The 21,839-nt window shown below is 36.0% G+C and overlaps 1 protein-coding gene across 15 annotated transcripts in view; it reads left to right on the top strand.

The window, feature by feature from the left end:
* acaca (acetyl-CoA carboxylase alpha) overlaps positions 1-21,839 on the top strand; it is an 87,366-nt gene that overhangs the window by 26,137 nt on the left and 39,390 nt on the right. For 6 of the 15 annotated variants that reach the window (XM_048189962.1, XM_048189959.1, XM_048189961.1 and 3 more), the window contains 19 exons: positions 201-410; positions 536-706; positions 1,640-1,801; positions 4,295-4,458; positions 4,684-4,834; positions 5,069-5,172; positions 8,670-8,897; positions 10,331-10,481; positions 11,016-11,150; positions 11,279-11,425; positions 13,334-13,522; positions 13,605-13,705; positions 14,889-14,977; positions 15,489-15,613; positions 15,793-16,020; positions 18,046-18,135; positions 18,234-18,352; positions 20,461-20,484; positions 21,167-21,268. In XM_048189962.1, the coding sequence (XP_048045919.1) occupies positions 201-410; positions 536-706; positions 1,640-1,801; positions 4,295-4,458; positions 4,684-4,834; positions 5,069-5,172; positions 8,670-8,897; positions 10,331-10,481; positions 11,016-11,150; positions 11,279-11,425; positions 13,334-13,522; positions 13,605-13,705; positions 14,889-14,977; positions 15,489-15,613; positions 15,793-16,020; positions 18,046-18,135; positions 18,234-18,352; positions 20,461-20,484; positions 21,167-21,268 (2,690 nt within the window). The remainder of the gene's footprint in view (positions 1-200; positions 411-535; positions 707-1,639; positions 1,802-4,294; positions 4,459-4,683; positions 4,835-5,068; positions 5,173-8,669; positions 8,898-10,330; positions 10,482-11,015; positions 11,151-11,278; positions 11,426-13,333; positions 13,523-13,604; positions 13,706-14,888; positions 14,978-15,488; positions 15,614-15,792; positions 16,021-18,045; positions 18,136-18,233; positions 18,353-20,460; positions 20,485-21,166; positions 21,269-21,839) is intronic. The other 9 variants (XM_048189968.1, XM_048189970.1, XM_048189965.1 and 6 more) reach the window with 2 other exon arrangements.

Below are 21,839 nucleotides of genomic sequence, written 5' to 3'. Positions count from 1 at the left end.
CATTGTTAGTTTGTGTTAACTAATGTTAACTAATGAACCTTATTGTAAAGTGTTGCCAATACATTTAATATATCGCTAGGTGATAATATAGTTTACTCATTATTATTATTTTTTTTACGATATAACAATCATGCAGTTGAGATTTTCTTGAGTATTATTTCAGAACTGTAACTTTAGTACTGTGTTTTGGTTTTATTCAGGTTCAAGCTGAGGTTCCAGGTTCCCCCATTTTTGTCATGCAATTGGCCAAACATGCTCGTCACCTGGAGGTGCAGATCTTGGCTGATCAGTACGGTAATGCCATCTCTCTGTTCGGCCGAGACTGCTCTGTCCAGCGCAGACACCAGAAGATCATAGAAGAGGCTCCGGCTACTATTGCCACCTCTGATGTGTTTGAGGATATGGAGAAGGTATGACTATCATGAGGCATCAGATTCGCATCAGATTTCCCTAAAGGAGTGAATGAAGTATCTGCCGTCATGAAACACTAGGTTACTTAAATGGAGAAACATGATGAACTCTGTATCTGTTTTAGTGTGCAGTGAAGTTGGCGAAGATGGTGGGCTATGTGAGTGCAGGTACAGTGGAGTATCTCTACAGTCAGGACAGCAGCTTTTACTTCCTGGAGCTCAACCCTCGTCTTCAAGTGGAACATCCTTGTACTGAGATGGTGGCTGATGTTAACCTGCCTGCGGCCCAATTGCAGGTCTGTATGTGAATTTGTGCGTTTTAAAGGAATATTCCAGGTGTAAAAATAAAATATAGTATATATACTGTATATATAATGTATATTTATTTAAGGTTAAATACTTATGCTCTACTATTATTATTATTATTATTATTAATAATAATAATACTTATGCTCCATGTTCCATTGGAAAACTGGCTTGCCCTTCATTTTGTAAAAACAAAGGAAATATGTATTTTAAATCCTTTCGTACAATTGCCTTGTTGTACTGCAAATACATTACTGTACAGTCAGTTTTCCTTTGTTTTTTATTTTATATGTTTATTATTTTATGTGGTTAACTCTATCGGTAGCATCTGAAGCCTGCTGATGATCTGGATGTATTTAACCTCAAATATTGCTTTAATAAATGTTGAGTGGAAGACTGCAAGCTTTTCACTTACCTTTGCCACATAGCATAAGGCTCATGCAAATCCACAATCACTAGTTTGGCAGCATCTAGTGAACAATGTAATATAGTCCCTGCGCCAGACCCTGGTCATGTGACAACTGTCGTTGTTATTTAGGTCACTCGGCTGAGGCCAGTGTGCTTTTGGTTCAGTGGGAGAGGGGGGTCAATACGCTTATGTAACACACAAAGAATGCTGCAGATGAATGAGGGGAATTGATGGAGGAGAGACTGAAAAGTGCAACGGGGAGTGAAACGCAGTGGGGAGGCACTCATTAATTGCATACGGGGTGTATAGAAATTAGAGGGATTAGTGCATATTTGAAGGAATCTAGGAACTTGTGCATCTTATTCTACGTATTTTACTCATATCAATGGACCAGAATATCATAGATATTAAGTTAATTTTTACAGTGAAATTGAATAATGCTTTTTCTCCCTCTTCATTTTCATTTTGAAAGCTATTTTTGGTCATTGTGTGACACATTTGTTCTGTAATTCAGATCGCTATGGGCATCCCACTTCACCGCATTAAAGACATCAGAGTGATGTACGGGTTGCAGCCGTGGGGAGACTCCCCCATTGACTTTGAAGGACTCTCTACCGCCCCCTCTCCACGAGGACATGTCATTGCAGCTCGGATTACCAGCGAGAACCCAGATGAGGTGTGTGAACCTGACTGATACTTAAAGGGTCATCATGTGCAAATTTAATAAGCTCTGATGTTGATTTCACATGCAAAGGAAGTGTCAAGCTGGAATTAATAATTTACTGAAAACATGACGTGATTCTCACTGCCATCTCTGATCATCCTGGTTTTCTTTACATAAGCACTGTTTGAATGAATTTGCTTACTGGATTACTGGACTGAAAACTTTCCCGGAGTTTAGCGGCTTAAAATGATCTGATCACAAACAGAAGTGAAAATGAGTTAAATGGTTTAAATAGAAATTTCTGCCTAATTGTAGATGCTCTAGACTTTGAAGATCATCTAACTGCATGACGTAAATTACGTTAAAGGTCCCGTTTTTCGTGGTTTTTTGAAACTTTTATTGTGTTTATAGTGTGCAATATAACATGTGTTCATGTTTCGCGTGTAAAAAAACAAAGTATTTTTCACATAATTTACTTATCTGTATACCGCTGTTTCCACTGTCATAAAAACGGGCTGATGACTTCCTTGTTCTATGAAGTCCCTCCTTCAGAAATACGTAACGAGTTCTGATAGTGCCAGCGGTTCCTGTGTTGTGATTCGACAGCAGCTTAGCGTACCCAGAGCCATAGAGAGCGCTCCTTGCCCGGAAAGGTCACGCCTCTTACCATAACGTGTGCTGCACATAGTTTTACATGTGGATTATTGTGGTGTCGTGCCGAATGAACACAAAAGACAGTAATTCCCGAGAGACTGAACTCTTTAATCTCCACAAGCAGCGACAGAAAATGTACAACGTTAGCACTCACTCAGAAGAGTACCTCATACGGAAAACGGCAATATACATAAACATTGTCCCCTCTTGTGGCCATTATGTGCACTGCAGTCCAACATTAACTATTGCAGTAAGGATACCACAATTATAATTTTCGGGAACCGAGTTAAACATAAATTGTAACCATTGAGCTCTAAGTACAGCGTCCCTGGGAAGGCCAAACAAAGGTGATTGGACTGCGGGATGAAAATAACAGCGTTTCGACGACATGGCGACAAACACACTCTACAAACGCAACTCTTGCTCTTCTCCGTGGGAGCGCAACAAGACCACGTCCCCTTTTTTGTGTATTCCTGTGGGCGGAGGTTAGTCAAAAAACTGTTTTAGTGACGTCATTAAAGAAGGAAGTAGAGGGATGTAGTCCAAACTGGCCGTTCGATGTAGGCAACTTCTGTTAAATAAAATATCTCGCTTGGCATTGAAATTTTAAGCTTTAAAATTTTACAGATTTTATTTATACTCTAACAACAACATTACACACTAACTAAAGTTTGAAACATGGGATCACGAAGAACGGGACCTTTAATGACCCAGTTTCACATGCTTCAGTATTTTATTTGCGTTAATCACGTCAAGGATTTTAAAATTATTTGCATGACATAACATAAAAAAGTGTGGAGTCAGTATGATTTTTTTTTTTTGAAAGAAATTATTTTATTTTATTTATTATTTAGCAAGGAAATATAAAATTGATCAAAAGTAACAGTAAAGGTACATTTTCTGATTAATAGAACTACTGTTTCCTCTAAACTATTAAAGGATTAGTCCACTTTTAAATAAACTTTTCCTGATAATTTTCTCACCCCCATGTCATCCAAGATGTTCATGTCTTTCTTTCGTCAGTCGAAAAGAAATGAAGGTTTTTGAGGAAAACATTCCAGGATTTTTCTCCATATAGTGGATTTCAACAGCTTCCAATAGGTTGAAGGTTCAAATTGCAGTTTCAGTGCAGCTTCAGAAGGCTTTAAACGATCCCAGATGAGGAATAAGGGTCTTATCTAGCAAAACGATCGGCCATTTTCGGAAAAAATACAACCGGTTTTGCTTTATAAACACAAAATATCGCCTTGAACGTATTTCCCGTTTCCGCATTCTTCAAAACGCTTACGCTGAATGTCCTACGCTTTCCCTATTCCACTTACGGAATGAACACAGTGCCAGTTTCGTTTTTTTTTCCGTAAGTAGAATAGGAAAAAAACGGACCTTCAACCTGTTGGTAGCTGTTGAAATCCACTATATGGAGAAAAATCCTGGAATGTTTTCAACAAAAACCTTAATTTCTTTTCGACTGAAGAAAGAAAGACATGGACATCTTGAATGACATGGGGGTGAGTAAATTATCAGGAAAAGTTTATTTAAAAGTGGACTAATCCTTTAAGCAGACACAAATGTTACTTAAGCACCAAACTGGCATATTAGAATGATGAAATGTCATGTGATGCTGAAGACTGGAATAATTATGAAAATAAATTACACTTAACAATTAAAAAATACAATTAAAAAATGTATTAAAATAAAAATATATATATTAGAACAATTTAACTGTTTTTTTTTTTTTTTTTTTTTTGATCAAATAAATGTAGCCTTGGTAAAACATAAGACACTTTTATAAAGTAATTACCATGTACATTTCCTTTGATGAAGCTTTGTCTCTGGTGTTTTGTATGTCAGGGTTTTAAGCCCAGCTCAGGAACTGTCCAGGAATTAAATTTCCGCAGTAACAAGAACGTGTGGGGCTACTTTAGTGTGGCGGCTGCTGGAGGTCTGCACGAGTTTGCAGATTCGCAATTTGGTCACTGCTTCTCCTGGGGAGAGAACCGAGAGGAAGCCATCTCGTGAGTATTTCCTGTTGCTGAAAATTCATATGAACTATAACATGAATAAAAATATAATTATGTAAAGATTATGCAGGTCTGTTCACTTATGCTTATCCATCAAGTGTGTGTCCTGTTGTCTATTATTTGTAGAAGTTGCCAAAACAAATAAAAACAAACAGTTTACTTATATTTGATAAGAAAAAAGATAATGATGTATTGATTAAGCTGTATGGGTCATGTTAGGAACATGGTGGTGGCCCTCAAGGAGCTGTCTATCAGAGGAGACTTCAGGACTACAGTGGAGTATCTCATAAAGCTGCTAGAAACGGAAAGCTTCCAGCACAACAGCATCGACACGGGTTGGCTGGACAGACTGATCTCAGAGAAGATGCAGGTGCATGAATCAGCTGTCTTCATTTCACATCACAACGTTCATGAACATGCCTGTAATTGCTTCCAGACATTTTCAGTCAAACAATCACCTGTGACTGCAAGACATTGTGACATTTCCTGTTTGATGCTCAAATATGCTGCTTTAATTTGAGTCCACTAGTTACCATTCAGTCACATCATTTAAATGACAAATGGAGAAGGTTGTCAGTTTGAATGTCTGTAACTGTGGGTGTAGGCAGAGCGTCCTGACACTATGCTGGGAGTAGTGAGTGGAGCACTGCATGTGGCTGATGTCAACCTCAGGAACAGTGTGTCCAACTTCCTGCACTCACTGGAGAGGTAACAAACTATTTTACATACCATCTTGAGAGCATGCTTTGTTATTATACACTTGTTTTATTGTTTGTATGACTAGTCCAAATATGAGTATCAGGGCTCAGTATTGACACAGATTTACAATTTAATTCTGATTCACAAGCTCTTGATTTGATTCTGATTCATTTGGATATACCTGTATATCAGGTACAGTACATGTCAAATGAGTAAACAACATTAATGAGACATAATTTATAGCCAGAGGTGTAAAGAGTACCTGATAACCATACTTAAGTAAAAGTACATATACCTTAAGGCGAAAAATGACTCCAATTCCAATAGCACTTGAGTAAATATCCTAGAGTATCTGATTTGAACAGTATTTTACTGAATGTAGGCTCAAAAATGCACTAGTCCCCAATGTCTAAGAAAACGGAATGAAACGGTTGATTTGTGAGGAGAGGAATCATGTTTATTTTCTAAGATAAAAATAAAACGGAACACCTTAAAATTGCAATAAGTCATGCTACAACAGTCTCTTAAACGTCTACAAATACTAGTCTCAGCTAAGCTCAGTTGCTTAAAAAGGGCATAAGTAAACCAATATCCTTCAAAAAGTTTTCTTAAATATGATTGATAAATTAAATAAAGTTAAGTAAAATTAAATAGAAAAGGAAAAGTCAAGCACGTCCAAGCACTGGACGTGTTGGTTTCGGCCTCATCACCGGCTGCAGTCATGTCCTCGGGCCTTATCGTACACCTGATGTAATGTGGCGCTAGGCGTGACACAAGTGTGTTTTGCTAGTTTCAGCCCGACACAGTTATAATTTTCATGTCCTATGCCACGAACTTGCCTACCCCTGGCTTAGGTCACTAAAAATAGGGCCCCTCATCTCATATGTGCGACATCTGCAATTCACAACTGTCTGTTAATGCACTCACATTCATGTAAAGTAGCCATGTTGAGAAGTTTGGGTTAGTAAGGGCAAAACGAACAAAATATATTACCTTTTAATGCCCTCTAGATGGTGATATCACTTGTTGCAGAAATAAACTGCTGCAGAAAAATCTAGGCGCCAAGCAAAATGTAACAAATAATTGCATTACTCATCACAAATGTAGAGAGTAGAGAGTAAAAGTTGCCAATATCTTTGATACTCAGTAAAACCGCAAAGTAGCCAAAATGTTACATTTACTCAAATACTTTACTCCACTGCTAACGATTTAAAGGATTAGTTCACTTTCAAATAATATTTTTTTTTTTTTTATAATTTACTCACCCCCATGTCATCCAAGATGTCCATGTCCTTCTTTCTTCAGTCGAAAAGAAATTAAGGTTTTTGAATAAAAAACATTCCAGGATTATTTTCCTTATAGTGGACTTCAATGGCCTTCAAATGGTTGAGGGTCAAAATTACAGTTTCAGTGCAGCTTCAAAGGGCTTTAACCGATAACAGACGAGGAATAAGGGTCTTATCTATCGAAACGATTGGTCATTTTCGAAAAAAATGTAAATGTATATGTTTTATATAAACAAATGATCACCTTCCAAGTGCTTCCGCGAAAACCACACTTCTGTATTCTTCAAAAAGCTTATGCTGTACTTCCTATGCCTTCCCTATTCTACTTACGGAAAAAAATGGAACTGGCGCTGCGTTTGTTCCGTAAGTAGAATAGGGAAGGCATAGGACATACAGTGTAAGCTTTTTGAAGAATATGAAAGTGCGGTTTTGGCGGAAGCACTTGGAAGGCGATCATTTGTTTATATAAAGCCAGGGGCGCCTTTGGCACGGGGGACAGGGGGGGTCAGGACCCCCGCAGTTTTGAAAAGATGGAAGTCGACCACCGCACTTTTGATAAGGGCTGCTTCAATTAGTCACTATATCATCTTTTAGCTTAGGATATTTTCTTTCAAATGAGACCCTTTTCACGTTTCTGTGAGCTTCCGTTCGTAAATAATCAGCTGTTTTGTCGCGGATGTGAACAGGAAATGCGCTCTCGAACGGAGAAACACGCGATCTCCAAACCATCGATCAAAGCGTGCTAACGTTTTAGGACAGGTCGATGGTATATAAATCATGCCCGAACGTTAGCGTTTGTCAATCAAGCCAAACCGTCCATTCAGAAACCGAGAAATTTGACACTTTAAGGTAAGGAGGCTGATCTCTCAGGTTGATGCGCGAGCTGGCTTGACTGAAGTTTTCGTGAGGATTTATAGTTTATAGACTGTTTTGATTTCGGTAATTACATCTTGAAAGGCAAAAGCATTGATGGCATCTATAAAAGAGATATCTCAAATAGAAACGAAAGTGATATTGTAATACTTAATTTACAATGCTTATCAGTGGCGTGCACTTTGATTGTGAAAGTGAAAGTGCCTTTTGCGGTCGCATCGCGGTGCTCCCGTGTTCCCGATGTGAACGTGAGCTCCAGTCCATTACAATTTAGAGCGGTTAAGGCCCGGGTATACTTCATTTCCCGCGTTCCATTCAGTCTCGCGCGAGCCTTTCAGAGAAACTCCTTTGCCCATGAGCGCGGAAAGACCATGGGAAAGACGCGTTCGGCGCATGCATGTGCACCGCCCGTTGTCATAACATTACAAACCCCCCCTGATCGTTGACCAATTGTTTCACTAGATAAGACCCTTATTCCTCGTCTGGCATCGTTTAAAGCCCTTTGAAGCTGCACTGAAAGTGTCATTTTGACCTTTAACTGTTTGGAGACCATTGAAGTCCACTATATGGAGAATAATCCTGGAATGTTTACATCAAAAACCTTCATTTCTTTTTGACTGAAGAAAGAAAGACATGAACATCTTGGATGACATGGGGGTGAGTAAATTATCAGGAACATTTTATTTGAAAGTGAACTAATCCTTTAAGTAAAAATATAATGAATATGCAATAATATATACATTTAGCAAAATTCTCCTCTCTAGAGTTATTTTTGAATGGCGTTCTTGAGGTGAATGTAACCTTACATGACATTCTTTGCAAGCTGTTTATTGATGTCTTTCTGTGGTAGAAACACTGATTGAGCGATTACAGGAGATGTCATACATTTCAGCAAGTTGGACTATCAACATAACTTCTGATGTTAATTCATGTTTATTTCATGCTATAACTAGTACTAAAGATGATCAGTTTGCGTGTGCTATGTGCAGCGATCTTTCACTCCACATTATAGAGCGCCAAAATGGCATTTATTATTTGAATTCCATGATAGAATTTACAGAATTTGAAAGCTGACACTTTGTTTGCTATTAAAAGTAACAAAAAATCATAAAGCTTATTGTCATTGGATTATAGGAACGCTACAAATAATGTTTAGTGAAAATTTGTTAAGGCATAAACCGAAAACGGACAATTTTGAAATTTAGGAATGCGTATCGGTTCATCAAAATGAAGATCAATTAAAATTGATTGTTCAAGGCTATCAACCCAGCCCTAATGAGTCTATAGTTGTTATTGCAGTCATAGGATGTTCTCACCTTTTTGCTCTCTTCTCCTGTATGTCTGTAGAGGGCAGGTTTTACCTGCACACACCCTGTTGAACACGGTGGATGTTGAGCTGATCTATGAGGGAACCAAATATGTTCTAAAGGTGACCAGGCTGTCACCTAACTCTTATGTAGTCATCATGAATGAATCTTTGGCAGAGGTGGATGTCCATCGGTTGAGCGATGGAGGTCTGCTGCTTTCATACGACGGAAGCAGCTACACCACCTACATGAAGGAGGAGGTGGACAGGTAGGATTTTGAGTGTAAATACAGGATGGAGAACTGTTAGGAGAACTGTTCATGTGTGTTCATGGTGCTCAATTTGGTCACATTTGAACAATGTGTAGATTCATCACTTAAAGTGCAGAAATACATTTAAATGTTGGTTTGTACTTTAGTAAAATTCATTGATTTCACTAGACACATGAAATGGCATCTAATGTTTTCAACAAATCAGTGTGGTATGTTGAGATGTCATTTATTTAGCCCTTTTTTATTAATGATTTTAGGGCTGTCAAACGATTAATCGCGATTAATCGCATACAAAATAAAAGTTTGAGTTTGCCTAATATATGTGGGTGTACTGTGTGTAATTATTATGTATATATAAATACAAACACATTCATGTATATATTTGAGAAATATTTACAAGTATATGTATTTATTTATATTTGTATATAATTTATATTATATATAAATACAAATATTTTATACATAAATAACATATTTCTCTTAAATATATACATTAATTTGTGTGCATTTATATATACATAATAATTACACACAGTACACCCACATATATTATGCAAACTTTTATTTTGTATACGATTAATCGCGATTAATAGTTTGACAGCCCTAAATGATTTTAACCACAATAACAATGCTGCTTTTGTTCTTGTGCATGTATATATGTACTTGTATGTTAGGGCTGTCCTTTAATAAAAAAAAAACTTTATTAATTGCATAGGTTTCTTTAATTACACCTAACATAATGAATAATCATACATATCACATTATATTGAATCTCCACATTAATGTGGAAACAACATAAAAATAGTATATTACAATCTATTTATTTATTTATTTATTTTCATTCCTAGGGATAAAATGAGTATAACTGAAAGCAAGGCCCAAACTGCAAATGATCAGTTTATTAACATTACAGAACATTAAAAATTTTATAACAATTTTTACATTTAACTGTGGCTTTTTATATAGTGTGTTTGGTGATGTTTCTCTGTAAATATGTCAGTTCAACTTGTAAAATGGATGCTGTATTAATTGTTTTTTAAATTTTTTTCCCAATGTGTTAAACAAAAAAAAAAAAAAAAGACAGAAACATTATTTTTCCTAGTCCTAATAAATTGTAACTTTTTGCATAATTATTCCATTATATTATTATTGTTTAATTTAAGATACTGTAGTGAAGTAATTCGTTTATAACGAAAATAGATGTTTGTTGGCTTCCCATGTTATATTGAATGTAGTTGCTGTTAAAAAAGGTGAAAATTCTAAACATTTGGAGAATTTTTTTTTATCGAAGATAAATGACATACATTATAATGATACTCTATATTGCCTATCTTGACCATTGTATGTGCTCTTCTTTTATAATGAAAAAAAAAAAGAAATTGTATGTTTGTAGGGAAACATTTGAGCATGTGTTTTATTATATTCTTTAGGTATCGCATCATTATCGGTAACAAGACGTGCGTGTTTGAAAAGGAGAATGATCCTTCACTCCTGCGATCACCATCTGCTGGGAAACTCATCCAGTATACTGTGGAGGACGGTGGACACGTGTTTGCTGGACAGTGTTATGCAGAGATAGAGGTGTGTAAGAGCTATGAATGGCCATGAATTTCAGATGTCAGGGTGCACAGATTTTTTCCATTTGGGAAAAAACAAAACTTTCCCAGGGTACAAAGAATGTTACTGTATTTTGCCACATTTGTAATGTTAAGACATTATATGTTAAGTAGCGAGTAAATACGACATTTTAATTAGACAAGTAACATTTTACAATAAGGTTCATTAGTTAAACATTAGTTAATGTATTAACTAAAATGAACTAATTATGAACAATACATTTGTTACTGTATTTACTAATCTTCGTTAACGTTAGTTAATGAAAATACAGTTGTTCATTGTTTGTTCATGTTAGTTCACAGTGCATTAACTAATGTTAACAAGATTTTAATCATCTATTAATAAATGTTGAAATTAACAAAGATTAATAAATGCTGTATAAGTGCAGTTCATTTTTAGTTCATGTTAACTAATGTAGTTAATTAATGTTAATTAATGAACCTTATTGTAAAGTGCTACCAATAAGACTGAGCAGACCTGTTGAATCTGTCTTTTTAGGTGATGAAGATGGTTATGACCCTTACCGCCTCTGAGTCTGGCTGTATTCACTATGTGAAGAGAGCTGGTGCAGTGCTGGAGCCGGGCTGTATCATCGCCAAACTGCAGCTGGATGATCCCAGCAGAGTACAGCAGGTATATCCATGTGTTACATGTGGTAAATGTATGATGTGTGTCTGTGGGCTCATCTTAGTTAGGTTCCCTTTCAGAAATTATAGAGCGTTTGAGTTGTTTAGTGTTTCCAATGTGTGTGTCTGTTTCAGGCGGAGCTGTATACAGGAACATTACCCATTGTTCAGTCCGTGGGTCTCCGGGGAGAGAAGCTTCACAGAGTCTTCCACAGCACTCTGGATCACCTAGTGCACATCATGAACGGCTACTGTCTGCCAGAGCCCTTCTTCAGTGTCAGGGTGAGAAAACGCATGTAGCTCTTCAATCACTTTATTGGACTTCATATCAGTAGTTCTCAAACCTTTTGGCTCCAAGGCCCCCATTGTCCACAACAATATTCTAAGGCCTTATGCTACTAGTTTCTGCATCTGCAAGCATGCGTCGAATTATGTGAGTATTGTATTTATTTGAATGTTTACATTTGATTCTGAATGAGTTTGAGGCTGTGCTCCGTGGCTAACGGCTAATGCTACACTGTTGGAGAGATTTATAAAGAATGAAGTTGTCTCCGTGAATACAATAAGAAACAATGGTAACGTTAACCACATTTAACAGTACATTAGCAACATGTTAACGAAACATTTAGAAAGACAGTTTACAAATATCACTAAAAATATCATGATATCATGGATCATGTCAGTTATTATTGCTCCATCTGCCATTTTTCGCTGTTGTTCTTGCTTGCTTACCTAGTCTGATGATTCTGCTGTGCACAGATCCAGACGTTAATACGCTGCCCTTGTGTAATGCCTCGACCATGGGCTGGCATATGCAAATATTGGGGGCGTGCACCCAGACTGTTACGTAACAGTCGGTGTTATGTTGAGATTCGCCTGTTCGTCTGAGGTATTTTAAACAAATGAGATTTATATAAGAAGGAGGAAACAATGGAGTTTGAGACTCACTGTATGTCATTTCCATGTACTGAACTCTTGTTATTTAACTATGCCAAGATAAATTCAATTTTTAATTCTAGGGCACCTTTAAATAATTCTCGCTCACGGCATATACAAAAAAGGGGGTGTGAGGCCTGGTTGAGTTGCATTAGCACTGTGTTGTTTTAGCTTTTTATTTGAATGCTTATTTTGTCTTATTTTAAATCATTGTCATCTTGAGGCCCCCTTGTTGAGAGCCACTGCTTAAAATGGAGTTTTTGTTGCTGATATACTAATGCATGATAAAATATATAGTAAGTAAATATATAAAAATATACAAACATAAAAACAAAAATCTATAGTAAAAAAAAACAATTGAAGTGGAAAAGCAACTATAATATTGGTAAGCAGCTATTTTATTATTATTACCACTAATATCTTCAAAATATATGATTTAAGAATGTCATTATTATAATATTTATAAAAAAAATTTTTTTAGTCGACTATTAGTCATTCATCTAAGCCATTAGTCGACTAATGGCACATTTATATTTAATTACTTAAATATATACTGGGGAGAATACTAAACCATAATGGTGTAATATAGGTGTAATATAGCCAATAAAGCTTGCCGCAAAGCACCAATAAAAGTGATGATTATGAATGTGTTTGGAAAAAATAGCAAGGAGACATTTTAATTATTTATTAATAGTGTTTTCTGAGTCCTTGTTGACTGTGAAGATGAAGTTGATGATGCTGCCTCACCATCGCTCAGTATTGAAAAGTGCAAATACACAAAAGCGCTAATACTTTAGCTTCCACACTTTGCACAAACATTTAGATATGCACCTAATAATAGCACACATATATCTAGTTAAACGTTAGAAAGAGCAGCCATGTAATGTTTCTACTTGCATGTTTCAAATAATAAGCCATATTTGCATATCGATGATAGGCGAACGTTTGGATTTCCTGCCTGACTTATTGTAATTACCACAAGGACTCGCCTTTAACAATCTGTCCCTCACGGACTCCATGACTTCGCCAAATTTTTTATTTTTTTTATTTTTTTTTCTGTGACTAACCGAAGAATACAATTTTGGTCTTTTCTAGTCGACTAACAATTAGTTGACTATTAGTGGGCAGCCCTATAAAATATCATACCGTAATAACTATAAACAAATGATTGTAGACTATTTCTCAGAGCTAACTTTTGAGTGAATAGTGAGCAATTTGGTTTGGTATTATAAGATTTGTATGTGTGTGTTTTAGCTGAAAGAATGGGTGGAGCGTCTGATGAAGACTCTGAGAGACCCCTCTTTGCCCCTGCTGGAGCTTCAGGACATCATGACGAGTGTTTCAGGCCGTATCCCTCCTGCCGTAGAGAAGGCCATCAAGAAAGAAATGGCTCAGTATGCCAGCAACATCACCTCTGTCCTCTGCCAGTTTCCCAGCCAGCAGGTGCTGCTTGTGGTTCTTTGAGTTCATGTCTAAGCTATAAAACTTTGAACATTGTTTATAAATTGTCAAATTTTCATCTCAGATTGCCAATATACTGGACAGTCATGCTGCCACACTGAACAGGAAGTCAGAGAGAGAGGTCTTCTTCATGAACACTCAGAGCATTGTACAGCTGGTTCAGAAGTTAGTCCTTCATTCGAACAACCTCTGTGTACTTAAACTACTGATCTATATAAATGACTGGATTGCTCATGACGTTATGACTAATATACCATATTAGTATCCCATAGTATTCTCACATTTTATTGAATTAATTGTAAATCATCTGGTTTTATTTCGAAAACATCATCTAACAAGTTAGCGTTTTTATATCTGAAGTCTCCCTGTACATTCTCCTAAACATTTAAATGGTTATTTATTTGTTTAAATTCTGGAATTTCCTCTGATTATTAAAAGTTACATTCATCTTCATTACAGTAGGAAATATCAGATCAGTTGACAGATGAGACACCTCAACAGTTGTATTTACAAATGCCAAAAATCTAAATACAGATTTATGCTTTGTAAGGTATGCACATACAACTTAATTCGCCATGTGGTTATGTAATTAGTTGCGTTTTGTTATATTGTTTTTATTCGTACAGTATCTTTTCATTAACAGCATGTATTTAGAAGCAGTAAAGATAATGACTTAAACATTGATTAAAATGAATTAGCTCAACAATTTATACAAATAACAGTTAATTCATAACTGTCATGCTAGTAAAACGCCAAAGAATTTGAGCTGACCTGTGGCTTTTTAATGGTTTCCAAGATCTCCAGGAGTCTGAAGTGGATGTTGGTCAGCAAATAGAATTCAGGAAATGATATATATGCTTCACAACTTATTCAAAGAAGCTATTTAAAGACACGAAGCTTCATTTCCAAGCTTAGTACATAATGCAATATAGTAATAGTGGCTTCTATGTATTGTATTATTTATTGTATATTCAAATCAATTTCTGCTAATCCCAGATACACGTTCATGCTTAATATTTCCTGCATGATTACGTACATAAATCTGTTTTGTATTCGTTCAGTTACCTTTGTCTGCATTGTCCAGTAGATATGCCTATCTTAACGATTCCAGCCCAAAAAGGCTATAAATATCATTACAGATAACGTCAGAAGTAACAATTAATTTACATATATCCTAAAAACTAATCCTGTCCCACTGATACGCTGCAAATCTGGTGATTTTTAGGTCAAGGTTTTGGCTGCTGGCAGTTTAGAACACAACGAGCAATCCAGTCATTTATATAGATCAGTGATGTAAACACAATCGCAAACACAGGTTAACTGGCCTTCGTGTCTTTTGTGTACCCAGGTATCGCAGTGGCATCAGAGGTCATATGAAGGCAGTGGTGATGGACCTCCTCAGGCAGTATTTAAGAGTGGAAGTTCAGTTTCAGCATGGTAAGACTGCATTCCAGGCTAAAAATGCATGTTTCAGTTGTTTTAACTGAAAGCAACTTCTTAAAATATGTCCGTGCCGTTGTTTTGTCTCAAGATGCACACCAGTAATATTTTTCTAAGGCATGTTTAGAAAAGCCCACGCCTAACTTAATCTAAGCCCTGTCTGAGAAACCAGGCCTATATTGCCATAAATGCTATCACTGGATGTTGCCTTATTTAATTATGTGACCACTGGATGGCAGTGTAACATTATGATTCATGCTTGTGTAGTAAATCACCTAAATGACAATATTATAGTTTTTAATAAATAATTATAGAAAATAGAAACAAAAGATGTGAATAATGAGACAACAATTTAATACATAATATTAGAATTATAAAATGTTTGCTATTTAACAAATATTCACTTTTTCTATTCTTTCCATTAAATTTACTGTTAAATTAATATCTAATTGTAATTAATTTGTATTAATTTACTATTTGTTTGTGTATATGTGTGTATTTCTTTCAGGTCACTATGACAAGTGTGTATTTGCACTACGAGAGGAAAACAAAGTGGACATGTCCAATGTGCTCAACTACATATTCTCTCATGCAAAAGTAACAAAGAAGAACTCTCTGGTCACCATGTTGATTGTAAGTACACGGTCAGAATTTTAAAACACAGAAAGTTTAAGGTGAATGATTGTTTGGTTGTTTTTAATCAGTGTATTGTGAGATGTAATAACAGTTGAGATATAATAAAACATTTATATTTTATCTGTGACTCCAGTCCACTCATGATTAAAATGTTTGTCCCTAACTTCTCTCTGTAGGATCAGCTGTGTGGACGAGACCCCACTCTGACGGACGAGCTCATGGCCATCCTCACAGAACTCACACAGCTCAGCAAGACCACTAATGCCAAGGTGGCACTGCGGGCACGGCAGGTTCTCATCGCTTCTCACCTTCCCTCGTACGAGCTGCGACACAATCAGGTGGAATCCATCTTCCTGTCCGCCATTGACATGTACGGGCATCAGTTCTGCATTGAGAACCTGCAGGTAGGACAAGCTGGATGTCTGTGATTGAGTTGACAGATCTGTAATGCCATCTGCTGAATGAAAAGTTTTTTGCCACTTATGATTGTCAAATGTTTAAAGGTGCCCTAGAATCAAAAACTGAATTTACTTCGGCATAGTTGAATAACAAGAGTTCAGTACATGGAAAAGACATACGTTGAGTTTCAAACTCCATTGCTTCCTCCTCCTTGTATAAATCTCATTTGTTTAAAAGACCTCCGGAAAACAGGCGAATCTCAACATAACACTGACTGTTACGTAACAGTCTGGATCATTAATATGTACGCCCCCAGTATTTGCATATGCCTGCCCATGTTCAAGGCATTAGACAAGGGCAGGCAGTATTAACGTCTGGATCTGTGCACAGCTGAATCATCAGACTAGGTAAGCAAGCAAGAACAATAGCGAAAAATGGCAGATGGAGCAATAATAACTGACATGATCCATGATTACATGATATTTTTAGTGATATTTGTAAATTGTAAATTTGTAAATTGTAAATTTGTGTATTTGTAAATTGTCTTTCTAAATGTTTCGTTAGCATGTTGCTAATGTACTGTTAAATGCGGTTAAAGTTACCATCATTTCTTACTGTATTTGTGGAGACGAGCCATCGCTATTTTCATTTTTAAACACTTGCAGTCTGTGTAATTCATAAACACAACTTCATTCTTTGTAAATCTCTCCAACAGTGTAGCATTAGCCCGTTAGCCACAGAGCATATAGCCTCAAACTCATTCAGAATCAAATGTAAACATCCAAATAAATACTATACTCACAGGAATCGATGCATGCATGCAGCATGAATGACGAACATCTTGTAAAGATCCATTTAACATGAGGGTTATATTAGCTGTGTGAACTTTGTTTATGCACTGTATAACTGCACTTATAGTCGAGAGCTCGGGAGGGCAGGGAGCGCGAGATTTAAAGGGGCCGCACGCTGAATCGGTGCATAGTTAATGATGCCCCAAAATAGGCAGTTAAAAAAATTATTTTAAAAAAAATCTGTGGGGTATTTTGAGCTGAAACTTCACAGACACATTCAGGGGACACCCTAGACTTATATCACATCTTTTGAAAAGACGTTCTACGGCACCTTTAAGATTAAGGGAAATTCTGAAATTTGAAAATGGAAATGGATCCCTTTTAGTTCATTATGAGGAATTTGAATTTAATTGGCCATGCTCACAGGATGTTGAATAGTAATTAGAAGGACACTGATAGGAAGTGGATTTTTGACACAAAATTTAAATAATTACATAATTAGTGTAATCTATTTATTTATTCCCTGAAATGTAGAATATTTCTCAATTGATTAGACATATCTTAGACAGTTCAGCAGTGCCAAATTAATTAACACAGCAATCTAAACATACTTCACACTTAATCATATTGTTTTGTAATATAATATACTAGTTTAGTAATAATACTAAAGGTAATAATTGATAATTAATTTTACATTAAATATTGACTTCACTGTTCAGTGTTCAATTCATTTAGCTAGTTACGCTACAGCTCAAAGATTTTTTTTTTTAAAGAAATTAATATTTTTATTCAGCAAGGATGCATTAAATTGATCAAAGCAGAAAGTATTTTACATTGTTAAAATAAAATGCTGTTCACTTGGACTTTCTATTCAGAAAGGAATCCTGAAAGAAAAAAGGCTGTTGAAAACATCACAGAAAAAAAAAAAAACTACATTTTAAAATGGTTAATAGTTAGTTATATTAAAATAGTTATTTTAAATTGTAACAATATTTTACAATATTACTGTTTTTACAGTATTTTTGAACAACTAAATGCAGCCTTGGTGAGCAGAAGAGACTTCATTAGATAACATTAAAAAATCCTGTCTTAATGTTTTGAATGGTAGTGTATATTTGCAGTTTCATTTGATGCCTCTTCTGGCACAGAAATTGCACACTTTACCTTTTAAGTTGTAATATTTTGCTGTAGAACATTGTGTATTGTCAAATTATTGATACCTTTTTTGATTTTCTCTAGAAACTGATCCTGTCAGAGACCTCCATCTTTGACGTACTGCCAAATTTCTTTTACCACAGTAATCAAGTGGTACGGATGGCTGCTCTAGAGGTAAGACTGTGTCGTTTTACATTTATATATCCAAGAAACTGACTGTTTATTTTTGTCTTTATAAGATGTCGAACATGGTTCCTGCTCTCTTTCCTTAGGTGTATGTTCGTAGAGCTTACATCGCTTATGAACTCAACAGCGTCCAGCACCGTCAGCTGAAGGACAACACCTGCATTGTGGAGTTCCAGTTCATGCTGCCCACATCCCACCCAAACAGGTACCTCAAGATGTACCACAGCCCTGCTTTCCCCACCTCTCCCAGTCACCCCCTTGCTTGGACTGTGGAGGAGCAAGTCAAAACACAAAGAAAGATGGGGGCAAATGGGGCAAAATGTGTTTGAATTCTATATTCATCAGCATCTCTGCGTACATTAAAACTACTGGTTGTTTGCGAGACAGATTCTCCTCCACTGTACCACAATCCACTTCCCTTTTCACCCTTTAAAATGCTCTACCTGTGCACAGTCTATGCCACTGATTTATTGTCTGCTGTGATCAGGAGGTTTGTATGAAGTAAGAGTAAAAAAGCATTATTTAGTGACACGGGGTCTGAATCACAGGGCCAAAAAAAGTTAGTCTTTTAAAGTGCCTCTCATCTGTGCTGGCCACATCCGTGTGTTTCAGGTGACACGATCTATTGCAAACCAAAGAATGCGACCAATAGGACATGCTCAGCGAATGTGCTGATTGGCTGTCTAACAGCTTGCTTTTCCTGCACTTTCTTTTTTATTCTCTGCTGATTTATGCTTGTGAACTTATTCAGTGCAGCCTCCTCGGATGCATGTTAAGCATTTTTGTGTTTCTTTTGCTTGTTTAGTTGTTATGTGCGTTTAGTCCTATTTTTTAGGACCCCCAAACTGTCATTGCTGCTTTGCATGTGATTTGTGTACAATGAATGGCTTATGCCTTGTACTGTGTTAAAGTACATAAAGGAGATTTTAGCTGCATTTACTGCAGTGTTTTAAGAGCTGAATTTTTGCATGTGATGGAGGGGCGGTTATTTGTGAAGTGTGTGGCTTGGTTTAGATTACAAGTGTTGTGGATGAATCCTACAAATTTAATCTCAATTTAAACCCCTAAAATGAAAAGAAAAAACAAAACAAAAAAACAAATAAATTATGTTTCACATAGGGATGCAGTGATATTAAAATTCTGGCCGATAAGCTGATATTTATTTTGGTGTTATGCCCAATGAACATTAAACAGTCTAAATATGATTTTTTTTGTTATTAAATTACAAAAATAAAACGGAAATAAAAAAAAAAAAAAAAAAAACAGTTTAGCACTGAGGATTATGAGGATGTTTAAAATTCAACAGAATCTTAAAGTTGAGACTGTTTCATATTAAAAGTAGCAAAGCGCAAAGGTTTTTGCGATTATTGGATGACAGGCACACTACAAATGTTGAAATGAAGTTTTGTTTACACTGTACATCAACAGAAAACAGCACAGACTAAAAGATTTTAGATTTAAGAAACCATATCATTATCGATTAAAATCAAGAAATTAATATTGTCAATCCAGAACTAACGTCCACACACCTGACATGTTTAACTCTTGTAGCTTATCCACATTGTGTGCGCAAAATAAATGCTGAACACAGTCAAGATGTGTTCGCTAATTAAACGACTGTTTCATCCTCTGATTCGGCCATCAAAAACCATTTCGTCCCGAAACTGAAAGTAGCTGTTTCGGCCAAAATTTCAGTGCATCCTTTGCTAAATAAGTGTTGATTTTTTTTTTTTTCTTGAATTCTTATTACATAATTAATTTTACATCTGACCTTATTAGTAATTCACATTTTCCTTAGTGGTGATTCACATTGATACTATAATAGAGTATTCTTTTAATAACAGCATATAATACAGTTCATTTAAACAGTACAGTAATGAGAAAAGGGGGAAATGTGCTTAATGAAGCAGATTTTAAAAAATTAAGAAAAAAATGTCAATGCAAAAGGTAAAGCTCCTAAAACAGGCTATATTTTCTTTCAATAAATGTAATTTATTAGTACTTCCATTTGATTTTGAGGTGAAATGTGACCTGGATGTGTTCTTTGATCAATTCAATTAGATTTACAATTTATTTAAATGAACTAAATTAGTCAGTTATGCATTTATGCAGTGACCACATAATTACTGAAGACTCATTTGAGACACTTGTATAATTCAATTAAACTTTGTGTAAACGAAACAGAATTGTCTTTGAGCCACTTCTCAGAAGCTGTCAGTTATGTGAAAAGGCCACACACTTCTGATCTCTGACTGACCCCTCCTATTGATGCCTGACACTAACCAATCAGTAATCAATGTTGTTTGATTGCAGAGGGAACATCCCCACTCTAAACAGGTATAGTACATATTCTTTCTTCCCTAAACCAAAGTGTAGACTTGGAAAATAGAGTAGAAAAGCAGCATGGTCAAACACATACATTTTAAATGTAGTAGTCAGTATACATTGAGCACATGCAGTAGCTCTATACAAGTCTGCTATTCCAAACATAAAACAAGTGTAATCACATATAAAAGTATGTTTTTGAATTAATATTATAAGATATAAAAATTAACAACCTGAAATGAATAGCATTCAAATCCTGCAAAATGGATCTAATGATCAAAGCTTCTGTGTCTCTCTCAATACATTGAATCAACCGATTGCAGTTATTATGCGTGTAAGTTTGTGTTTTAATGAAAACAGCCCTCTTGGCACTTTTATTCTGTTGATCTCAGTAAATACAAACTAATTTGCATGGCTTATTGCACTACACTCAACACAGATGTGTGTCTGAAATTACCTTCAGCATCATTGTTTGTGCGAGCGCATGCCAGTAGGGATACTCCTGTGATATGTTAAGTGAAAAGTAAATTGTTTAGACCTCATACTGAGTTTGAATTAACTGCATAATAGTGGCGATTAAATCTATTGTGTATATGTGTGTGTGATGTGATTGTTTGTTGGGGTACGTTCTTGCTCTGTGTGTTTATGTGTGCGTTCATGTGTCAAAATGTGACTGTCATCGTTGTCCTCCCAGGAAAATGTCTGCCCCACTACAGGACTACATACTTCCAGATTTCACAGCTAACGCTAGTGCCGCCTCAGGGGCTTCTAGTGACTCTGCTGAGAGTGAGGCCAGGTAGTGCAGGACAGACTACAGTGTTTAATCACAGAGAGGGCTTAATTGGGGAAAAAGTAATCTATACACCTTTTTTTTTATTACAAGAAATCTGGGTGTGAATTCTTTTAATAATTTTTAAGTAAGGGATTGCTGTCCATACTAACATTGAAGAGGACACTTGTCACATACTGAAGTTTAGTAAATTATGACAGAGTTTCTGGTAGATGCTGATTTAGGGGTCTTATTAAAGGAAAATTCTGGGCTAAATACAACTTTAAGTCAATAGCACTAACAGTACGGCATGTCATCAGTTCCCTCAAGTTGTAAAAACTGGAAAAATGCATTATTAGTGCACTTGCAATGGAAGTCTAGGCAAAGTGTACAGAACCACAAAGTAATGTTTAAACAATGTAGACAACTTTACAGCTTAAATATAAAATGTTTTTGCAGAATAATTTATGTAAGCTCTTTAAAATGCCCCTATTATGCTATTTGAAAGGTTCTTAGTTCTGTTTTAGAGGTCTCCTACAACAGGTTTACATGCATCAAAGGTTTTGACCTTTGATGCATGTAAAACACTTTAATTTAA

The sequence above is a fragment of the Megalobrama amblycephala genome, linkage group LG4 (genome assembly GCF_018812025.1).
Source record: "Megalobrama amblycephala isolate DHTTF-2021 linkage group LG4, ASM1881202v1, whole genome shotgun sequence".
Taxonomy (NCBI): Eukaryota; Metazoa; Chordata; class Actinopteri; order Cypriniformes; family Xenocyprididae; genus Megalobrama; species Megalobrama amblycephala.
Note: the sequence above shows the minus strand (reverse complement) of the source record. Positions and strands in the feature narration are given on the sequence as shown.